General features: G+C 47.7%; 1 protein-coding gene across 2 annotated transcripts in view; it reads left to right on the top strand.

Moving 5' to 3' along the window:
• Positions 1 to 5,327: 5,327 nt before the first annotated feature.
• The window catches only part of SLC24A3 (solute carrier family 24 member 3), a 493,522-nt gene continuing 483,897 nt past the window's right edge, over positions 5,328 to 14,952 (top strand). The window contains exons 1-2 of one of the 2 annotated variants that reach the window (XM_028144920.2): positions 5,328 to 5,709; positions 6,352 to 6,489. In XM_028144920.2, coding sequence (XP_028000721.2) covers positions 5,577 to 5,709; positions 6,352 to 6,489 — 271 coding nt within the window. In that variant the 5' untranslated portion in view covers positions 5,328 to 5,576. The remainder of the gene's footprint in view (positions 5,710 to 6,351; positions 6,490 to 14,952) is intronic. The other variant, XM_008141127.2, reaches the window with a different exon arrangement.

Here is a 14,952-nt window from a genome sequence, read left to right as displayed (position 1 = left end):
AGTGGGGTTTATGTGTTTCCTTTCTGAATGATTCTGATTGGATGAACAAAATTGCTTAAACTGTGAATATTAAATTTTTGTCCTCTGAGGATTTAAATTTTTAAATAGATTCTTGCCATGCTCTGGATTATTATTTTTTTCTATCAGAGTTAAAAAACAACACAGAACTCATGCAGAACAGGAGCCAGATACAGCCACAGGTGTGGGGTGTTTGCATACTCTGTCTTTATTTCTTCCAAACACCCACAAAAGTCAATTTAAAATCTTGACCAAAAGGGGCTAGATAATATAAATATATTTTGCCTTTTTAGATTTGCCCTTTAAGATCCACTAAAGTACATCTCTCTCTCTCTCTCTCTCTCTCTCTCTCTCTCTCTTCTCTCTCCCTCTCTCTCTCTCTCTCTCTCTCTCTCTCTCTCTCTCTCTCTTCCTCTCTCCTCTCTCTCTCTCTCAGCAGATCTCAAAACTTAACACAGAAGAATCCCTGGGAGTTTGTGAAGAATGCAGGCTTCCAGGCCTCCTGAATCCTGTTTCCTCAGGATGGGCTTGGCCATGGACATTCCTAATAAGCTCCCTTGTATTTTTAATGTCTGTCCACGTTTCACTGAAAGGATGCTCCATGGCTCAGCCACGGACTGGGTGGGAATCTTTCCTGATGGCACCTATTCTCTTTCTTCTCATTTAGAAGGAAAAGGGGATGGAAAGAATGCACAGGAAATGGATTGTGCTGACTTTTTCCACTAAAAGCTGCCTCCAATTTTATGCACACTTTGGAATTCTTCTATGCTTGTCTTAAAAAACTTGACCCCCTAAGCCTGCCAGTTGACCTCTTGTCCTGCAGTTACCCTTGGGCCCCTCCTTACACAGTGTAACCAGTTTGAGAAGCAGCGGATGACTGGTTCAATTTCAGTTGAAGTTCCTTATAAAACTAGTTAATCTGGAAGGTCATTTGTATCTGATCCAGAGGCAGTGGTTTGGTTATTCTTGGCTTACACTAAACTTGGAAGGGAACTGAAGCATCAGGTAAAAAAAAAAAAAAAAATCTACACTTAAACGCAGCATGAAAATGAACAAACCCCAGCTTTACACACCATCCCGGACAGATTCCACAGAAGCAAGGCTGAGCAAAAGTTCCTGTTTCCCTGAAGTTCAAGGACAGGCAACAATGACCTAGGCTGAAAGAGGTGGGAAGAGGGGCTGTCTTTGAAGGATTACTACTGGGTGGGGGGTTGGTAGGAAATGTTCTAAGTTTTGATCTGGATCTCATGTACGGTGTATACACATAAACAAAGTCATTGCACTAAATGCTTGAACTGTATGCATTTTCCTGCATGTATATGATACCTTAGAAAATTAAAAAAAAAGATGATGGACAGCTGTGAATATGGTTCAATGGTTCACTAGAAAAAAGAAATCTACAGTCATATCCATGTAGTGAGTCAAAATCACCAAACAAATGCAGACAGTTGGGCAAAAAGAAAATAAAAAATTGGAAACTACTATAAAATAAGCAGTTTCTTTGAACTCTAGTTGTAAACTGAACACTTAAACTAACAGGAGCCCCAACTTGCAGACCTGGTGCCCTCAAATACCTCATGAACACATTCATAGGAGTGATTCCTTTGTATCCTTCGAAGTACCCACAGCTCAGAAATAGGCTGAAGGAGCAGTTTTACTGGCTTTTGATAAAGGCAGCAATCAAGAACGGGGAAGGAAATAAGTTGTCAGGCCTTCCTGGATGAAGTTGGGGGTCTGTCTAGATCTGGGTGACTGTGCATGCGTAGGGTGACACGTCAGGCGTGAAGAGCAGCGGTGTATTTGTTGTCTCCCGCAGCTAGGCTGTGAGCAATGGGGTGAGGCCTGGGCCTTGAAGTCATCAGGCATGCCCAGAAGGGGTGCTGCATCTGGGACCAGTCCAGGAACAGTCCATGGCAGAGTTCCTCCCTGTTATTCCCCCATCCACCAACCCTTGGCCTTGTTGTATCTGAAGGATTTTTATGAACATCTATTGGTCTTTCCTCTCTTAGGTTGGGCTACGTTTCCCTGTTGTTATGGAGCATCATGACCAGGAGGCATCTCACCAAAGCAAGTGGCTTCTCTGAATTTTTTTTTTCCTCCTCCCTCCTTGATGAGTGGTTTATCTGACACAAGTGGCATTGTTTGGTGTTATGGAGACACAGCCTTGCTTTGTTATAGAATCTGCTCTGTCAGGTCTGGGCGCTGTGGGTGAGGGGAGGCAGGAGACCTGGAAATTCTGCAGGAGGGCCCAGCAGGTGCTGGTTGTCCAGGCAGAGATCAAGCTCCACTCTGCTTCCTGGTGGAGAGCTGGCCTGGGCTGAGGGACAGTGAATGTGGTCATGGAAGGTCTTTTATTCTTTATTATAAAGCAGAGGTTTGAGAAAGATAAACCACTACCGCGACTGCACATCAGGCTCAGAGTCTGCACTGAACTGAAACTGGAATGTTTACGGGAGGTCAAGACAGGGGCTTGAGCGGTCACACCCAGCACCTAGCCCAGGGTGAGGAGGGGCCCCGTAAACACGCCTGCCTCATTTCTGGATTGGGTGAAGGCCTGAGCACACCTTGGGGTGATAGTTCTCTTTCCAAGCAAGTTAATGCTCAGATTATTAGGGCTGGAACTTTCTCCCTAAGACACCCTGAACAAAATGTGACACCAAACAGATTAAAAAAAAAAAAAAAAAAGGCAAAAGCTACCTTAGGATTGATGAGGATCCTGATGGTGAAGGATAAGTAAGTAGCACATTAGTTATGACAGGTTCTGCTTCTAACAAAACTCATAGTTTCCTTGAGGAGCTTCCTGGGAGAGACAGGGCACAAGTAACTGTTTTCCTTGGAAAAGGAGCCCAGTGACTGGGGTCTGGCCCCTTTGTCCGCCGATGACAGAAGACTCGAGAGCCTCCTTCCCACCCAGCACACCTATTGGAGGGCGGGGAGAAGGGGAACTTCCTGACCAGAGAAGGGCCTGCCCTCTTCTTCCTGCAGAGGAGCATGGCAGCATGGGGTCAGGAGCCCCCCAACCTCCATGTGGTCAGACTGCCGACCAGAAGTCCCCAGTTTTCTTCCATGGGCAGTGGTTGGCTCCTCTGGGGTCTTTGTCTTTGCTGTACTTCAGCACACCCCTTCGCTCTGAAATCTGTTAATATTGACTAAAAAATTTCTATGTGCAAAGGAGCAATCTCTCTCTCTCTCTCTCTCTCTCTTTCTCTCCTCCCCCCCCGCCCCACTCTCCTTTTTCCTTTTACTGCAGGTACTGAGAGAATTTCCAGGGAATTGCCAATCCTTGCTTTCTCCCCCTTCTTGCTCCCTTCCTAACACTTCTCCCATCACCAGATTACACAACTCCTTTGCCTGTGGCAATTTTCCCCTGAGCTAGTGTTCATTCTCTAACCCAATTAGTTCCAGATTCTCTCTCTCACTTTTATTTTCCCTACATACACTAGAAAAAGCAACTCCAGTGTATTTCCTGGTTAGTGGGATGAAAGGCAGAGTATTCTGAACTCCTAAACTTTCATTTCTGTGTCTCGGAATGTTTGATGAAGGTAATGCAACTGGAGAATCCCCCCTTCTGCTCCCCCCACCCCGCCACACACACCAGCCGGCATGTACGTACATATTTTTAAAACCCTTCTCTGTACCTGGTAATCAAAGCACAGGGACATCCACATTGTGGAACAGTGTAGAAAAGGTGCGCTCTGTGTCTGGCAAGATGCCAAGCTGAAAACAGGAGTAAATAAATGATATGACCAGGAAGCAAACATCTTCCAATCTTGTAGGGTCAAATGGCCTCTCTGTGGAAAGGAAGCCACCCATGTCCCCAGAAGCTGTCATCTGGGAGGTCACCACAGGTGGGAACGCACTTGGAGGCTGTGGGTTCTCCCAGTCGGGGCGTAGAGAGACCTGTACAGAGGTTCCCTCCTGCCTCCTCACCTCCCTAGACACCTGCAGCTAGATACCCCGACGTGATTGGACTCCGTGGAGACAGTCACTTAGACACCTGGTTTACAAGTGATCCTTTTATTAAGAAGCCCTTTAGTTTTCAGCCTCACCAAAAATGCATCTCCTTCTCGGGGCTGTGTCCACCAGCCATCCCAGCCAGCAGCCCTAGGTAGGCACCTTGAAGAAGCCAGGAAACCTGGGAGGAGGGTGGGTGTGCCTGACATACTAGGTGTCCTCTGTAAATGCACACCTTACCTTCTGCAGGGCTGTGGACCTAGCCAGGCCCTGGGAGAGTCAACATCTTGGAGGCAAGCGAGTGGGGGTACTAGGGCTTTGACCTCAGAGTTAGGGGCTCGCTAAAGCTTCCTGAGGAAAGCCTGAAGCCTAGGAGCCTCCTCCCAACATTGGCCAGGGACCCCCAGGCTGCCTCATCCCTGGACAGTGCCAGCTGCCCCACTTCCCAGGCCCCAGCTTGAGGCTTTATCCAGCAGTATCAAGGAGTGAAGTGCGGGCCCGGGCCAGAGGGGGGAGCCAGGACACCCCCAGTGAGCCAAGAGCCTCTGGGGAGCCCTGTTCCAGGTCCGGAGACTGGCGTGCAGGGGGATCCCCACAAGGGGGCGGAGGGAAACCCAGGAGGCCCACAGGAGGAGGCGAGGCGGATAGCTGGGCGAGCGCAGCCTAGCGCACTGCACTCGCGGCGCCCGCTTTCTGGGCAGAGGATAGGTAGTAAGCTCAAGAGACCCTGGGTTTCTCCGAAAGTTTCGAGTGAATCCATTTTCCTGGTGACCGGCTTTTCAGGGGCGGTTTGTGTTTCCCTTCCCCTGGCAAGAAGCGATCGAAGGCTAGCGCACCGGGCTCCCTCCTCAGCTGTCTCCTCCCCGCGCGCCCCCTCTGCGCGGTGCTGGCCAAAGCTGGGCCACGTCCCACGCTGCCCCCCGCCCGCGCCCGAGTCCCTGTGCTTTGCAGGCTGCGGGGAGTTGCTCCCTCCGTGCTCCCGCCTCGCTCAGTGCTCCCGCGCGCTCCGGCCCCGCTCGGCCCCGGCTCCCCGCGCGCGGACCATGGAGTAGGCGGGCGGTCCCGTCCAGCGCTCCTGCAGCCGGTGAGGCCGGAGCCAGCCCGGGTGGCCTCGCCAGCCGGCAGACTTGGCCAGCGGCAGGACCTCCTCCCGCCGGTCCGTCCCTGCTCCTCCTCCTCCTCGGCCGCCCCCGCCTCCCGGCCACCCCCGCCGCCCCCGCCGCCCCCACCGCGCCGCCGCCCGAGGCCGAACGCGGACGCCGAGCGTGGGAGCCATGGCGCGCGAGGAGGAGAGGGACCCCGAGCGCCGGGAGGCGGCGGCGCGGGCCCGAGGCGAGGAGGAGGAGGAGGAGGAAGAGGAGGAGGAGGAGGAGGGAGAGGAGGGACTGAGCGATAGCGACGACGAGGACCAAGACCAGCAGACCGGCAGCGGCGAGGAAGAGGCAAAGGAAGCTGCAGCGGCTGCTGGGCGGGAGCGCAGCGAGAACGCGCGGCTGCAGAGCGCAGGACTGCCTCCCACCTCCGTCCCCGCCGCGGCCGCCCGCGACCGGAGCGGCCGCCGCCCGCCGGGGCCCCCGCCGGGGCCGCTGCCCTGCCTCCCGAGGATGCCGTCGCCCGAGGAGGAGGATCGCGAGCGTCGCCGGAGTCGCCGGAGGGACCTTCTGCTGAGCCAGCTCTGCTTCCTGGCCTTGGTGGCGCTGCTGCTCTGGTCGCTGTCAAGCATGCAAGAGCATAATGGTGAGTGCTCGCCGCCTGCCCTGAGTGGGCGCTGCGGCTCCAGCGGCTCGGGGCTCCCCGACTGGGCACGGGCGAGCAGGCTGGGCCAGGGGCGCGGGTGCCGGGCACGAGGAATCCCACTGCCCCTCCGTGGGGCTCGGGCAGAGAGGGCCCTGAAGGCGAGCGCCGCGCACGGAGTAGTTAGCACGCTGGGCGCTTGGCTGGCCCTGGGAACCCTTACCGGTGTCTTTTGGAGGGACTCAGCCGCCAGCTGGAGGGACTGTTCCCCTAAGCAAGTCCCCCAATAAAGTTGACCTGGTGAGATTATTCGCTTCCAGGACTGGTTGAACACATAGTTGCCAAGTGTTCTCCATATGGAACAGGCACGGGGTGGACCAGATAGAAAGCTCCATACCGGCCTTTCCCAGAACAGATGCTGGGAACTTCCAGATAAGAAAAAAGTGTTGGCCACTGGCTAGGGTTTGGGAATGGACTTGTTCTCTTAAACTAAGCAGTCACTGGGAAGACTGATCCGTTCTGTGGACTTGCCGTTCTGGAATAAAGGGTTCGGACTCTGCTTTCACGGTGCCTTGCCGTGGGGCCACCTTCTCACCCACAACTTTTGTTTTATCTTTGTCCTTGGCCTTCCTTGCGCTGAAATAGCTCTTGTGGAGAAATGTGCTCAGAACAGTTGTCCACGGAAAACAATTTGGACCCTGGGGAGCAGCTGTCTAAGAAACAGAGGGAAGACTTGGAAGAATAATTGTTGTAAAATGGTTTTATATCCCAGCCATTCAAGTGGTATGTTTCCTGGGAAAATAGTCATAGAAATAATTGTGAGAAAAAGCAGTTACAAATAGTGCTTTGGTGTGAAGAGAGACATAGCTTTAACACAAGGTGTTATGAAGTGCACAGTAAAGGCATCTGGATGTTGATGGTAAGATATTTTTAAAGGTGCCATCAGTTAAGGGATCTCCCCCAAATTGGCTGGTCTCGTGCTTCGTGGGGAAAGCAGATGGTCCATCTTGGTTCAAGCCTTAGCAGACCTGTTGACAGACTTCATCATATATGGTAATATGAGAGTCGGCTCTGGTCTTCAGTGAAGCTGCTAAGATTCCACGGCTCTCCCTATTGCTCCCGATTCCCGGGTTGTCTGGCGATGGGGACTGACATCAGGTAGGGTTCTGTGCTGGGTGAGCGAAGTAGACCCCTCTCCCAGGGCAGACTCAGACCTGCCAATTCTCACCAAGAGGGTTTTCATGAACCCCATTTCCATCTTCATTTCTCTGACTCAGAGCCAGTCTGTACTTCATGCCACCTCTGGAAAGGGCCATTCCAAGTCAATTACATGCCGGCCATTTTTTCTTGCATGTCTGGGCTCTATGAGTCATAGAGTTCCCACCGCTTTCCAGGATAGAAAAGACATTTTTCAGGATGGATGGGGAATGTGACCCATACAACTACGTTCATCAGTGGCAGGGGGCTATCTAACCTGCGATGTTCGGGGGGAGGGAGTGTTAGACGCTCTGCAAACTGGAAACCTGGTGACTAGAATGTCGTTTTGAAATGGTTTCCCTAGCAGTGACATTTCTGTTCAGGTGCCGGTGACTCAGATTTAGTTCCGTAGCATAGCTCTTCCCCTCACTCCTTCTCTGGATCTCTCTTCTTCGTACAGTTCATATTCTCTTTCCCTCTCTCCACCCCCTACCATAAATGTGGGGCTTAAGAAGACCCTCACACCAAGCACCTGAAGATAACAGAGAAAAACCGACAGTGTTAAGAAGATGCTATCCAACCCCAACCTCCATTTATTTCCTCCAAATGACATGTCAGTCATAATTCTGTGTCGAATCACCGTTTTTTTCCTATTACATATTGATAATTTCATTGCATGATGCACAGCAATATTTTGTAGCAAGGCACAGTTTTTTTTTTAGATCATTTTAAAGATATTAATCAATGCGTGTGAACCTGCAAGTGATTATTTTGCATGGGAGGTTGTCATCCAACATACGTAGGCATTTGAATAGTGAGTATCAGGCTGGAAACTTGGTGCTACTCTACCTGAGGGTCCTTCCAGGATGGAAAAAAGTTTGGAATTTAGCCCTTTTTTAAAAAGATGCTGTGACTTCGAGAGGCTGAGTGAATCGCTTAAGGTCACGCAGCAATTGAGGAACAGAGGAAGAAGCCAGCCTGAGTTGACCTGAGTTGACCTGGCTCTTTGATGTCACCTCTGTCCCCTGGTATTCGTATCACCATGTGGTGCAGCTTTGTAATATTTATGTAACCACATGGGGGGTACCTTCCTAAGGATCAAAGGTAATATTTTGGTTTATTCACCTGAAAGCCATGCACTGATTAAGGGTAACTTCCCTGAACACTCTTTTCTAACACATACTAACTTTCTTTTTTTTTTTTTTTAAATAAAAAGGACAGTCCTTTACTAAACCTAAATAGAGATTTGTGGCAGTTATGTTACATAATGTTGTGTAATATTTCTAATCGTATGGAATCTGAGATCCCTTTCTTGACATTTAACCAAACTCAGTATCGATTCTTTTCTGTTGCGATGAAACTAGGGGCATTGTTAAATTTAGGTCAAAAGGGTTAGCACCGGAATCAAGAAAAATGCTAATTCTCACAACAACAAAGGAATAATGATAATTGGAATCTGGTGTGCTCTTAAGAGGCGGTCACTGTGCTAAGTGCGCTGTGTAGGCATTGCCTTATTTAATCTGCAAACACTCTTTGCAGCTGTGTGAGCCTTCAGCCGCGGAGAAGGAAAGAGCCCGGGTGCCCTGTTTAGTTGCTGCCGATGGAGATCTCATTTTTGATCTCTGTTTTCAAAGCCAGTTGAAATAAGTTGTCAGATTTGCTAACAAGTGTTTTCTTTTTCTTTCTTTCTTCTTTTTTTTTTGCAGCGAGGATGGATTACTTTTTTATGTTTTGAGTTTTTAAAGTGTTTAATTATTCTTTGAAGTAAGGAACCTGGTCATCTTTTTCTAGAAGTGGTGTGGATAATGCACGGGGGTCCTAACTCAGAAGTAACCATTCCCTGAAGAATGGTCCTGAGAGGTGAACAGTGAATAAGAAAAATTATACATCTATCTATCTATCTATCTATCTACTTTTACATATACTAGTACATACACACATACTTTGAGATACTTTCTCTCCCAGTTACTATTGCTGCATAACAAACCACCCCACATGTATGAGTATAAAACAGTTATTATTTTTTTGCTCATGGATATTTTGGCTCAGACAGAATAGTGAAGGATGGCTTTTCTCTGCTTCATTATGTCTGGGGCCTCAGCTGGAAAGATTGAAAGGCTAGGTGACTTGACAGCTGGGTCTGCAGTCATCTGGCGACAGTATCACTCCCGTGTCTGGGGTTGATGCCAGCTGGTGGCTGGACCCTCAGCTGGGATGTCAACCAGAACACTTACATGTGGCCTCTCCATGTGCCTTGGTTTGAACTTCCTCAGAAGTTTAACTAGTAAAAAAGTCCTCAGGGTTCCAAGAAAATAAGGTAGGAGTGCATGGCATTTTTATGTCTTAGCCTCAGGAGTCTCATGGTATCACTTTCCTGTTGGTCAAGGCAGTGAGCAATGTCAGCCCAAGTTCAAAAAGATAGATACCGTCGGTTACTCAATAGAGGCGTGTCAGGGTTTGCTGCAGGAGAACATGTGCAATGGGAGATATTGGCGTGGCTGCCTTTGGAATACCAGGGATCCAAAGGCATAATAACTTACAAGTAATTGTAGATATTTTCCAAGGTGGTAAATGGTGAATAACAAATGTACTTCCACCTTATTCTCTTGGAGCATACGTGTGTATGTAATTTTTTGGAATACCTTGCAATCATGAAAACATTGCTACTCATCTAACTGGCGTGGGATCCAGCGGTGAAAAGCGGGCTGCAGTGGAGTTTTATTGCGCATGTCAGTTGCAGACCTGAGAGCCCATCTTTCACTTTGTGGTTTCCCATTCTCAGAGGACCATGACCGTGACCTTTCCATCCCTCGTGTGGCTTACAGGGGAGTCTTGCCAGATTCTGCAGCTTTATCTCCCCTTCCCATGCTTCAACACTCTGGCCTTTCTGCTGCTTCTCAAAAGGGTGACACTTCTTCTGGCCCCAGGCCTCCAGCACATGCTGGTCCCCCTGTGACCACTGCCGTGGTTAATCCTTCAGCCTTCACCCCCTGGCCCAGGATCTTCCTGACCAGACTAGGTTCCCCATTTTGCTCTCTGAGAAGGCTCTGTCCTCCCTTCAGAGCATTTATCACAGTTGGCAATTATGTATTTCTTTAGTTACGACTTGAGTAATATCTCCTCTTCACCAGGTTCTAAGGTCAGGAGGTCAGGGCCACTATGAACTTGTCTCACCTTTGTCACGGTCTGTCACCCAGCCCATAGTAGCTGTTCAAAAGATATTTGTTAATCTAAAGAAGCTCTTTTGGTTTTCAAACTCTGGTGTCTGTGATAGATCGAACTACCATGTATTAGGAATCCCACTGGCTGACACACACTTTATTTTCATGATTTATAATCCTACCCCCAACCCAGCAAATGTCATGGGCTGCAGAAAGGCAAGTGCCTTGCCCAGTGTCCCTTCATCACGGGGCAAGATTTGAACCCAAGCCCACCTTGGTCAGAGCTGCAGGTACTCCCTCGCCTGGGCTTAAGAGGACATGAATAGAAAATGGAAGTCACGCTGCCTTTTTCAGGCAGCCAGAGAGTAAAGGAGTAACAGAAGGTTGCTTTCAGAGAAGCGGTATTTTAGAAGCATCGCTTTTCAACTTTTTCTATTTTCTGCCTAAACATATAGAGATGTGTGTCTTTCCTCCTGGCTTTTCTTAGCTGCTCATCAACCCAGATTTTTCTCAGAGATTTCCTCCACTTGAAAGCCTCCAACCTTGTGGGAAGATTTTTTTTACCCTGGAGGGTTGGCAAAGCCAAAAGAATTGCAAAACCAGCCATTTGTTGAGAATTCCACGGCCTGGTGGAAGTTGGCTGATAGGACACGATTTTGGCATCTGTATTTTTCTTTAAGGGCATTTCTTTTCCTTAAGCAAAATAATTTTTTTTTGGGGGGGGATAATAATAGTACATATACTTTTATAAGCGGGGGGCACTGAGATATGAGGAGTTCAGAAAACATCTCTGAAATCACACAGAGAAGGGGTGATTCTGCTGGGAAGGTAATTCTGGTTTTTCTGGCCTTTTTTCTTGCCTTTGGTTCCTGTGGAACTCGTTTCGCAATGATTTTGTTTATCATTTGCAGTGGCTTGAAACATGGTGTTATTCTGTAGGATTTAGAATGTGAAGTCTGAAGGATTCAAGTGGAAGAGGTTTTCTATGAGAGCAGTGGTGATGGCTCACAATTTCTCAGACTTGGGCAAGACGGTCCAGACTCTCCCTGGGCGCTAGAGATCTCATAGGGTCCACCTGCCTGTCTCTCCTCTCTCTCTACGGCTGGGAGTGGCGATTCTCCTCATGACTGAGAGTCCTGGGGGCTTCCCCGTCCTTCATTGTTTTCTCACCCTGCAGCCACCTTTTCAAATGGTCCCTTTGTGGAACTCTTCTCAGTGGCACACCTTCAGTAGGTTCTGCCTGGACCTCACTGATGTAAAGACACAGGGAACTATGTTCACTCCTTCAATAAACACCTATGGCTTTTTGCTAGTTACCGAGGTGACAGAGGGGTCAGAGTTGGACCCCCAGAATATCGTCCTCGTGGTGCGCAGGCTTTAGTGGGAACAGGGATGTTGGGTAACTAATTTTCAGGCACCGTGAGAGATACAAATGAGAATACAGCATGGCATGGAAGAGGGGGTGGTCAGCAGAACCTGGAACCTGGGATAGAAAAGGAATCAGGTTGGTAAGGACGTGGACAAAAAGGCAAACTCGTAGAAAAATGGGCGAAAAACACAGACAGGCAATCCCCACAAAGAAAAGCAGTTGCCAGTGGCCATTAGATACAAGTAAAAAAATCCTCAGTGTTCATCGTAATCGGGGAAATCCACATTTTTTTAAAATGATGAAATACCACTTTTCAATATCAGATTGGCAAAACTGAAAACTTGAAAATATCAAGGGCCGACAAAGGTGCAGGAGAGTCGCGTATACTGCAGGTGGGCTGGTGAGTTGGTACCCAGACACCATGGGAGATGGCCACATGATCAGGTTTTAGGCACAGACTTCAAATGGAGCCGTGGCCTTCTCATGAGATTGATGTGTAGAAAGGATGGAGGTGGGATTAGAATGGCAATACGTAGATATTTGAGACTGTCCAAGTCAACACAAGGTGCTGATGTGAATCATGAAACCTAGCCATTGTTCCTTGCTTGTCAATCACTTTATTTCTAGGAGAGGGCGAACAAATAAAGTAAGCCATCTGTGACCTAGTTTGGGGGAATTTCACATTTGCAACTTTGTGTTTTTCTCCTCATTTTTCCCTTTGTGTTTCGGCATTGTTTGACCTCAAGCAGGAGTCATTTTCACTGTAGTGAGCCTGGGAATTAGAGGGTGTGTAGGGCAGGAAAAAGCAGTTTTCTTGAGTAGGACTTTGATTAAGAACAAAGTGGGTGAGATGGGGCATGGGTGACCAGGAGAAACGGGGTGCCATAAGTTGACACTAAGAAGTCAATAGCACCAGTTTAATATATATGTATGTATTAGTATGTACTAGTATATACATATATATTGATTTCAGAGGAAGAGAGAGGAAGGAATAGATAGAAACATCAATGACGACAGAGAATCATTGATAGGCTGCTTCCTGCACACCCTGCACTGGGGATAGAGCCCACAACCTGGGCATGTGCCCTGACCAGGCATTGACTGGTCTCGTATACTGCAGGTGGGCTGGTGAATTGGTACCCAGGTCGACGCTCAACCACTGAGCCATGCCAGCCAGGCAATAAAACCACTTTTAAGTGAGAATGTGAACCATTCATTTATGGAATTTTGACTTTGATTTCTGGCAGGGCATTTAGGTGGAATATAGTGAACTGTGGAAAGCCAAGATTGTAAGCAGTTGTAGCTACACATAATCTGTGAGTAGGATACATGAGGGTGAGAATTGTACCTCTGGTTAGCTCCGCGGGTCTGTCTTCTCTGCACATGTGATCACCCCAGGTTATAACTCTAAACCTTACTCTTGGCTGGGTCCTGTCCCCCAGATATTCTGATGGGATGCTCAGGGGTACAGCCTGGGCATTGAGATTTTTTAAAAAATATATATTTTTATTGATTTCAGAGAGGAAGAGAGAGAGAAACATCAATGATGAGAGAGAATCATTGATCAGCTGCCTCCTGAATGCCCCCTACTGGGGATCAAGCCCGCAACCCTGGGCATGTGCCCTGACCAAGAATTGAACCACCTACCTCCTGGTTCATAGGTCGATGCTCAACCACTGAGCCACACTGGTAGGGTGGCGTTGAGATTTTTTAAAAGTGAGGCAGATGGCTCCAGCTTGCAGCCGAGACTGGCACCACTGGGCTATGTCAGTGTTTACCTTATCATAGCCATTTCGGTGTTGGTGGTCTTCGAAGCTGAGCTAGGAAAGACACTCAGCTTAATTTTTCTGTCCTAAACATGAGTTGATACTGGTCAGCTCAGTTTTCTAAGACTTTACCACTCATTGAAGCCCAAACTTGCCTCCAGTCGCCTTCTTCTCCTCTTCAGGTAGACAGTGCCCTTAGATACTCTGTCTAGTTCTCTTTCCGAAGAAATCTTTACCACATTCTCTGGCCTGGTCTAGTCTGGAGAGGTAGCTGGTTAAATCTGCTGCCCAGTTGTCACCTTAAGCTCCCCCTCCAGCCTCTTCCTGCATCCCTTCCCCCACAACACCCTCCCTTCCCCCAGCTCTCCCTATGTTGAAAGCCCTGTTTCCTGGAACTCATGTATTGGTCTTTCCTGGTTTTGTGGTAGACATTTTTGAGGATCACATATTACACACTATAAGTACCTCCTAAGACAGGGGTGTGGAAATAACGAAACAAAGACGTTGTGGGTTTGAAAATATATTCATTCTACCCCTACACTTAGAGGACAGTTAGGCTGGGTCAAGAGTTTCAATTAGAAAATACATTATTTTTCCGTCAGAATTTTGAAGGCATTGTTTTGCTGTCTTCTAGCTTCCAGTGTTACCTTGCCTCTGAGAAGTCAGATGCTGTTCCAGTTTTTAATTTTTTGGAGTGAGATCTGTTTTTCCCTCTAAGGACATGTGTGCTCTTTGCTTTGCTCATAATGTTCACTAAAAACATGTTTATGACTGGTGTGGTTCTGTTTCATGCATTTTCTTGGCCACTCACCTCACCTGGTTCTTTTAATCTGGAAGCTTATGTCCTTCATATCTGTGAACTTGTCTTTTTATGATTTTCTCTGTCTTAAGTTCTCTTTTCTCTCTTCCTGGATTGTCTATTATTTGGATGTTTGACTTCCTGGGTTAACTTGATTTTCTTATCCCTCTTACCCTGTTTTTTTTTTTTTTTTCTCTCTCATCCTTTTACTCTAATGTCTGTATTTTCTTAATCATATCTTCCAATTCTTATATAGAGCTTTTATTTTCTGCTGTCATCTTTTTTATTTCCAAGAGCTATGTTTTCCTTTGGAAGTTATTTTTAGTAGCATCCTGTTCTGCTTCAATGATACAGAATCATCTCTTATATCCCTAAGTTATTAATAATGTCTTTGAAGTTTTCCTTTCTCTGTATAGAGTCTGTTTCTCCAAGTTGCTGTTGTCTATTTACTTTGTTTTGATTTTCATATGATGTGCTTTCTTTGAATGTCAAGTGATCCTTGGTGTCTCCTCATATTTAAGTGAGGCCATTAAAACGATGATTGGAAACTGCAAGGAGGAAAGTCTGTTGATTGTGTTTCTGTAAGCTGAGCTGACTGGGCCATGTCATTGGGTGTCCTCTGCATCTCTAGTTTTAGTTCTTTATCAGGGGAGGGTCAGATTTCCCAAGCAAGGGTCACCCAGTGCCCTGTCTTTAGGGAAAAGACATGGTTACTTCTAATAATCCAGTGGGAGAGGAAGCTGGGGTAGGGTGGGGATTTGTTAAAAAGAAACACACTCCTAGACTCCAGACTTTGTCTCAAGGACAGCTATGAGTAAGAAAGAGCTGCAAAAAATTTTTTTATTTTGTTAATCCTCACCCTAGGCTATTTTTCCATTGATTTTTTTTAAAGAGAGTGGAAGGGAGGGAGGAAGGTAAAGGAAAGGAGGGAGGGAGGGAAGGGAGAGAGATAGA

The sequence above is a fragment of the Eptesicus fuscus genome, chromosome 12 (genome assembly GCF_027574615.1).
Source record: "Eptesicus fuscus isolate TK198812 chromosome 12, DD_ASM_mEF_20220401, whole genome shotgun sequence".
Lineage (NCBI taxonomy): Eukaryota > Metazoa > Chordata > Mammalia > Chiroptera > Vespertilionidae > Eptesicus > Eptesicus fuscus.
This window is presented reverse-complemented; position numbering and strand designations above follow the sequence as displayed.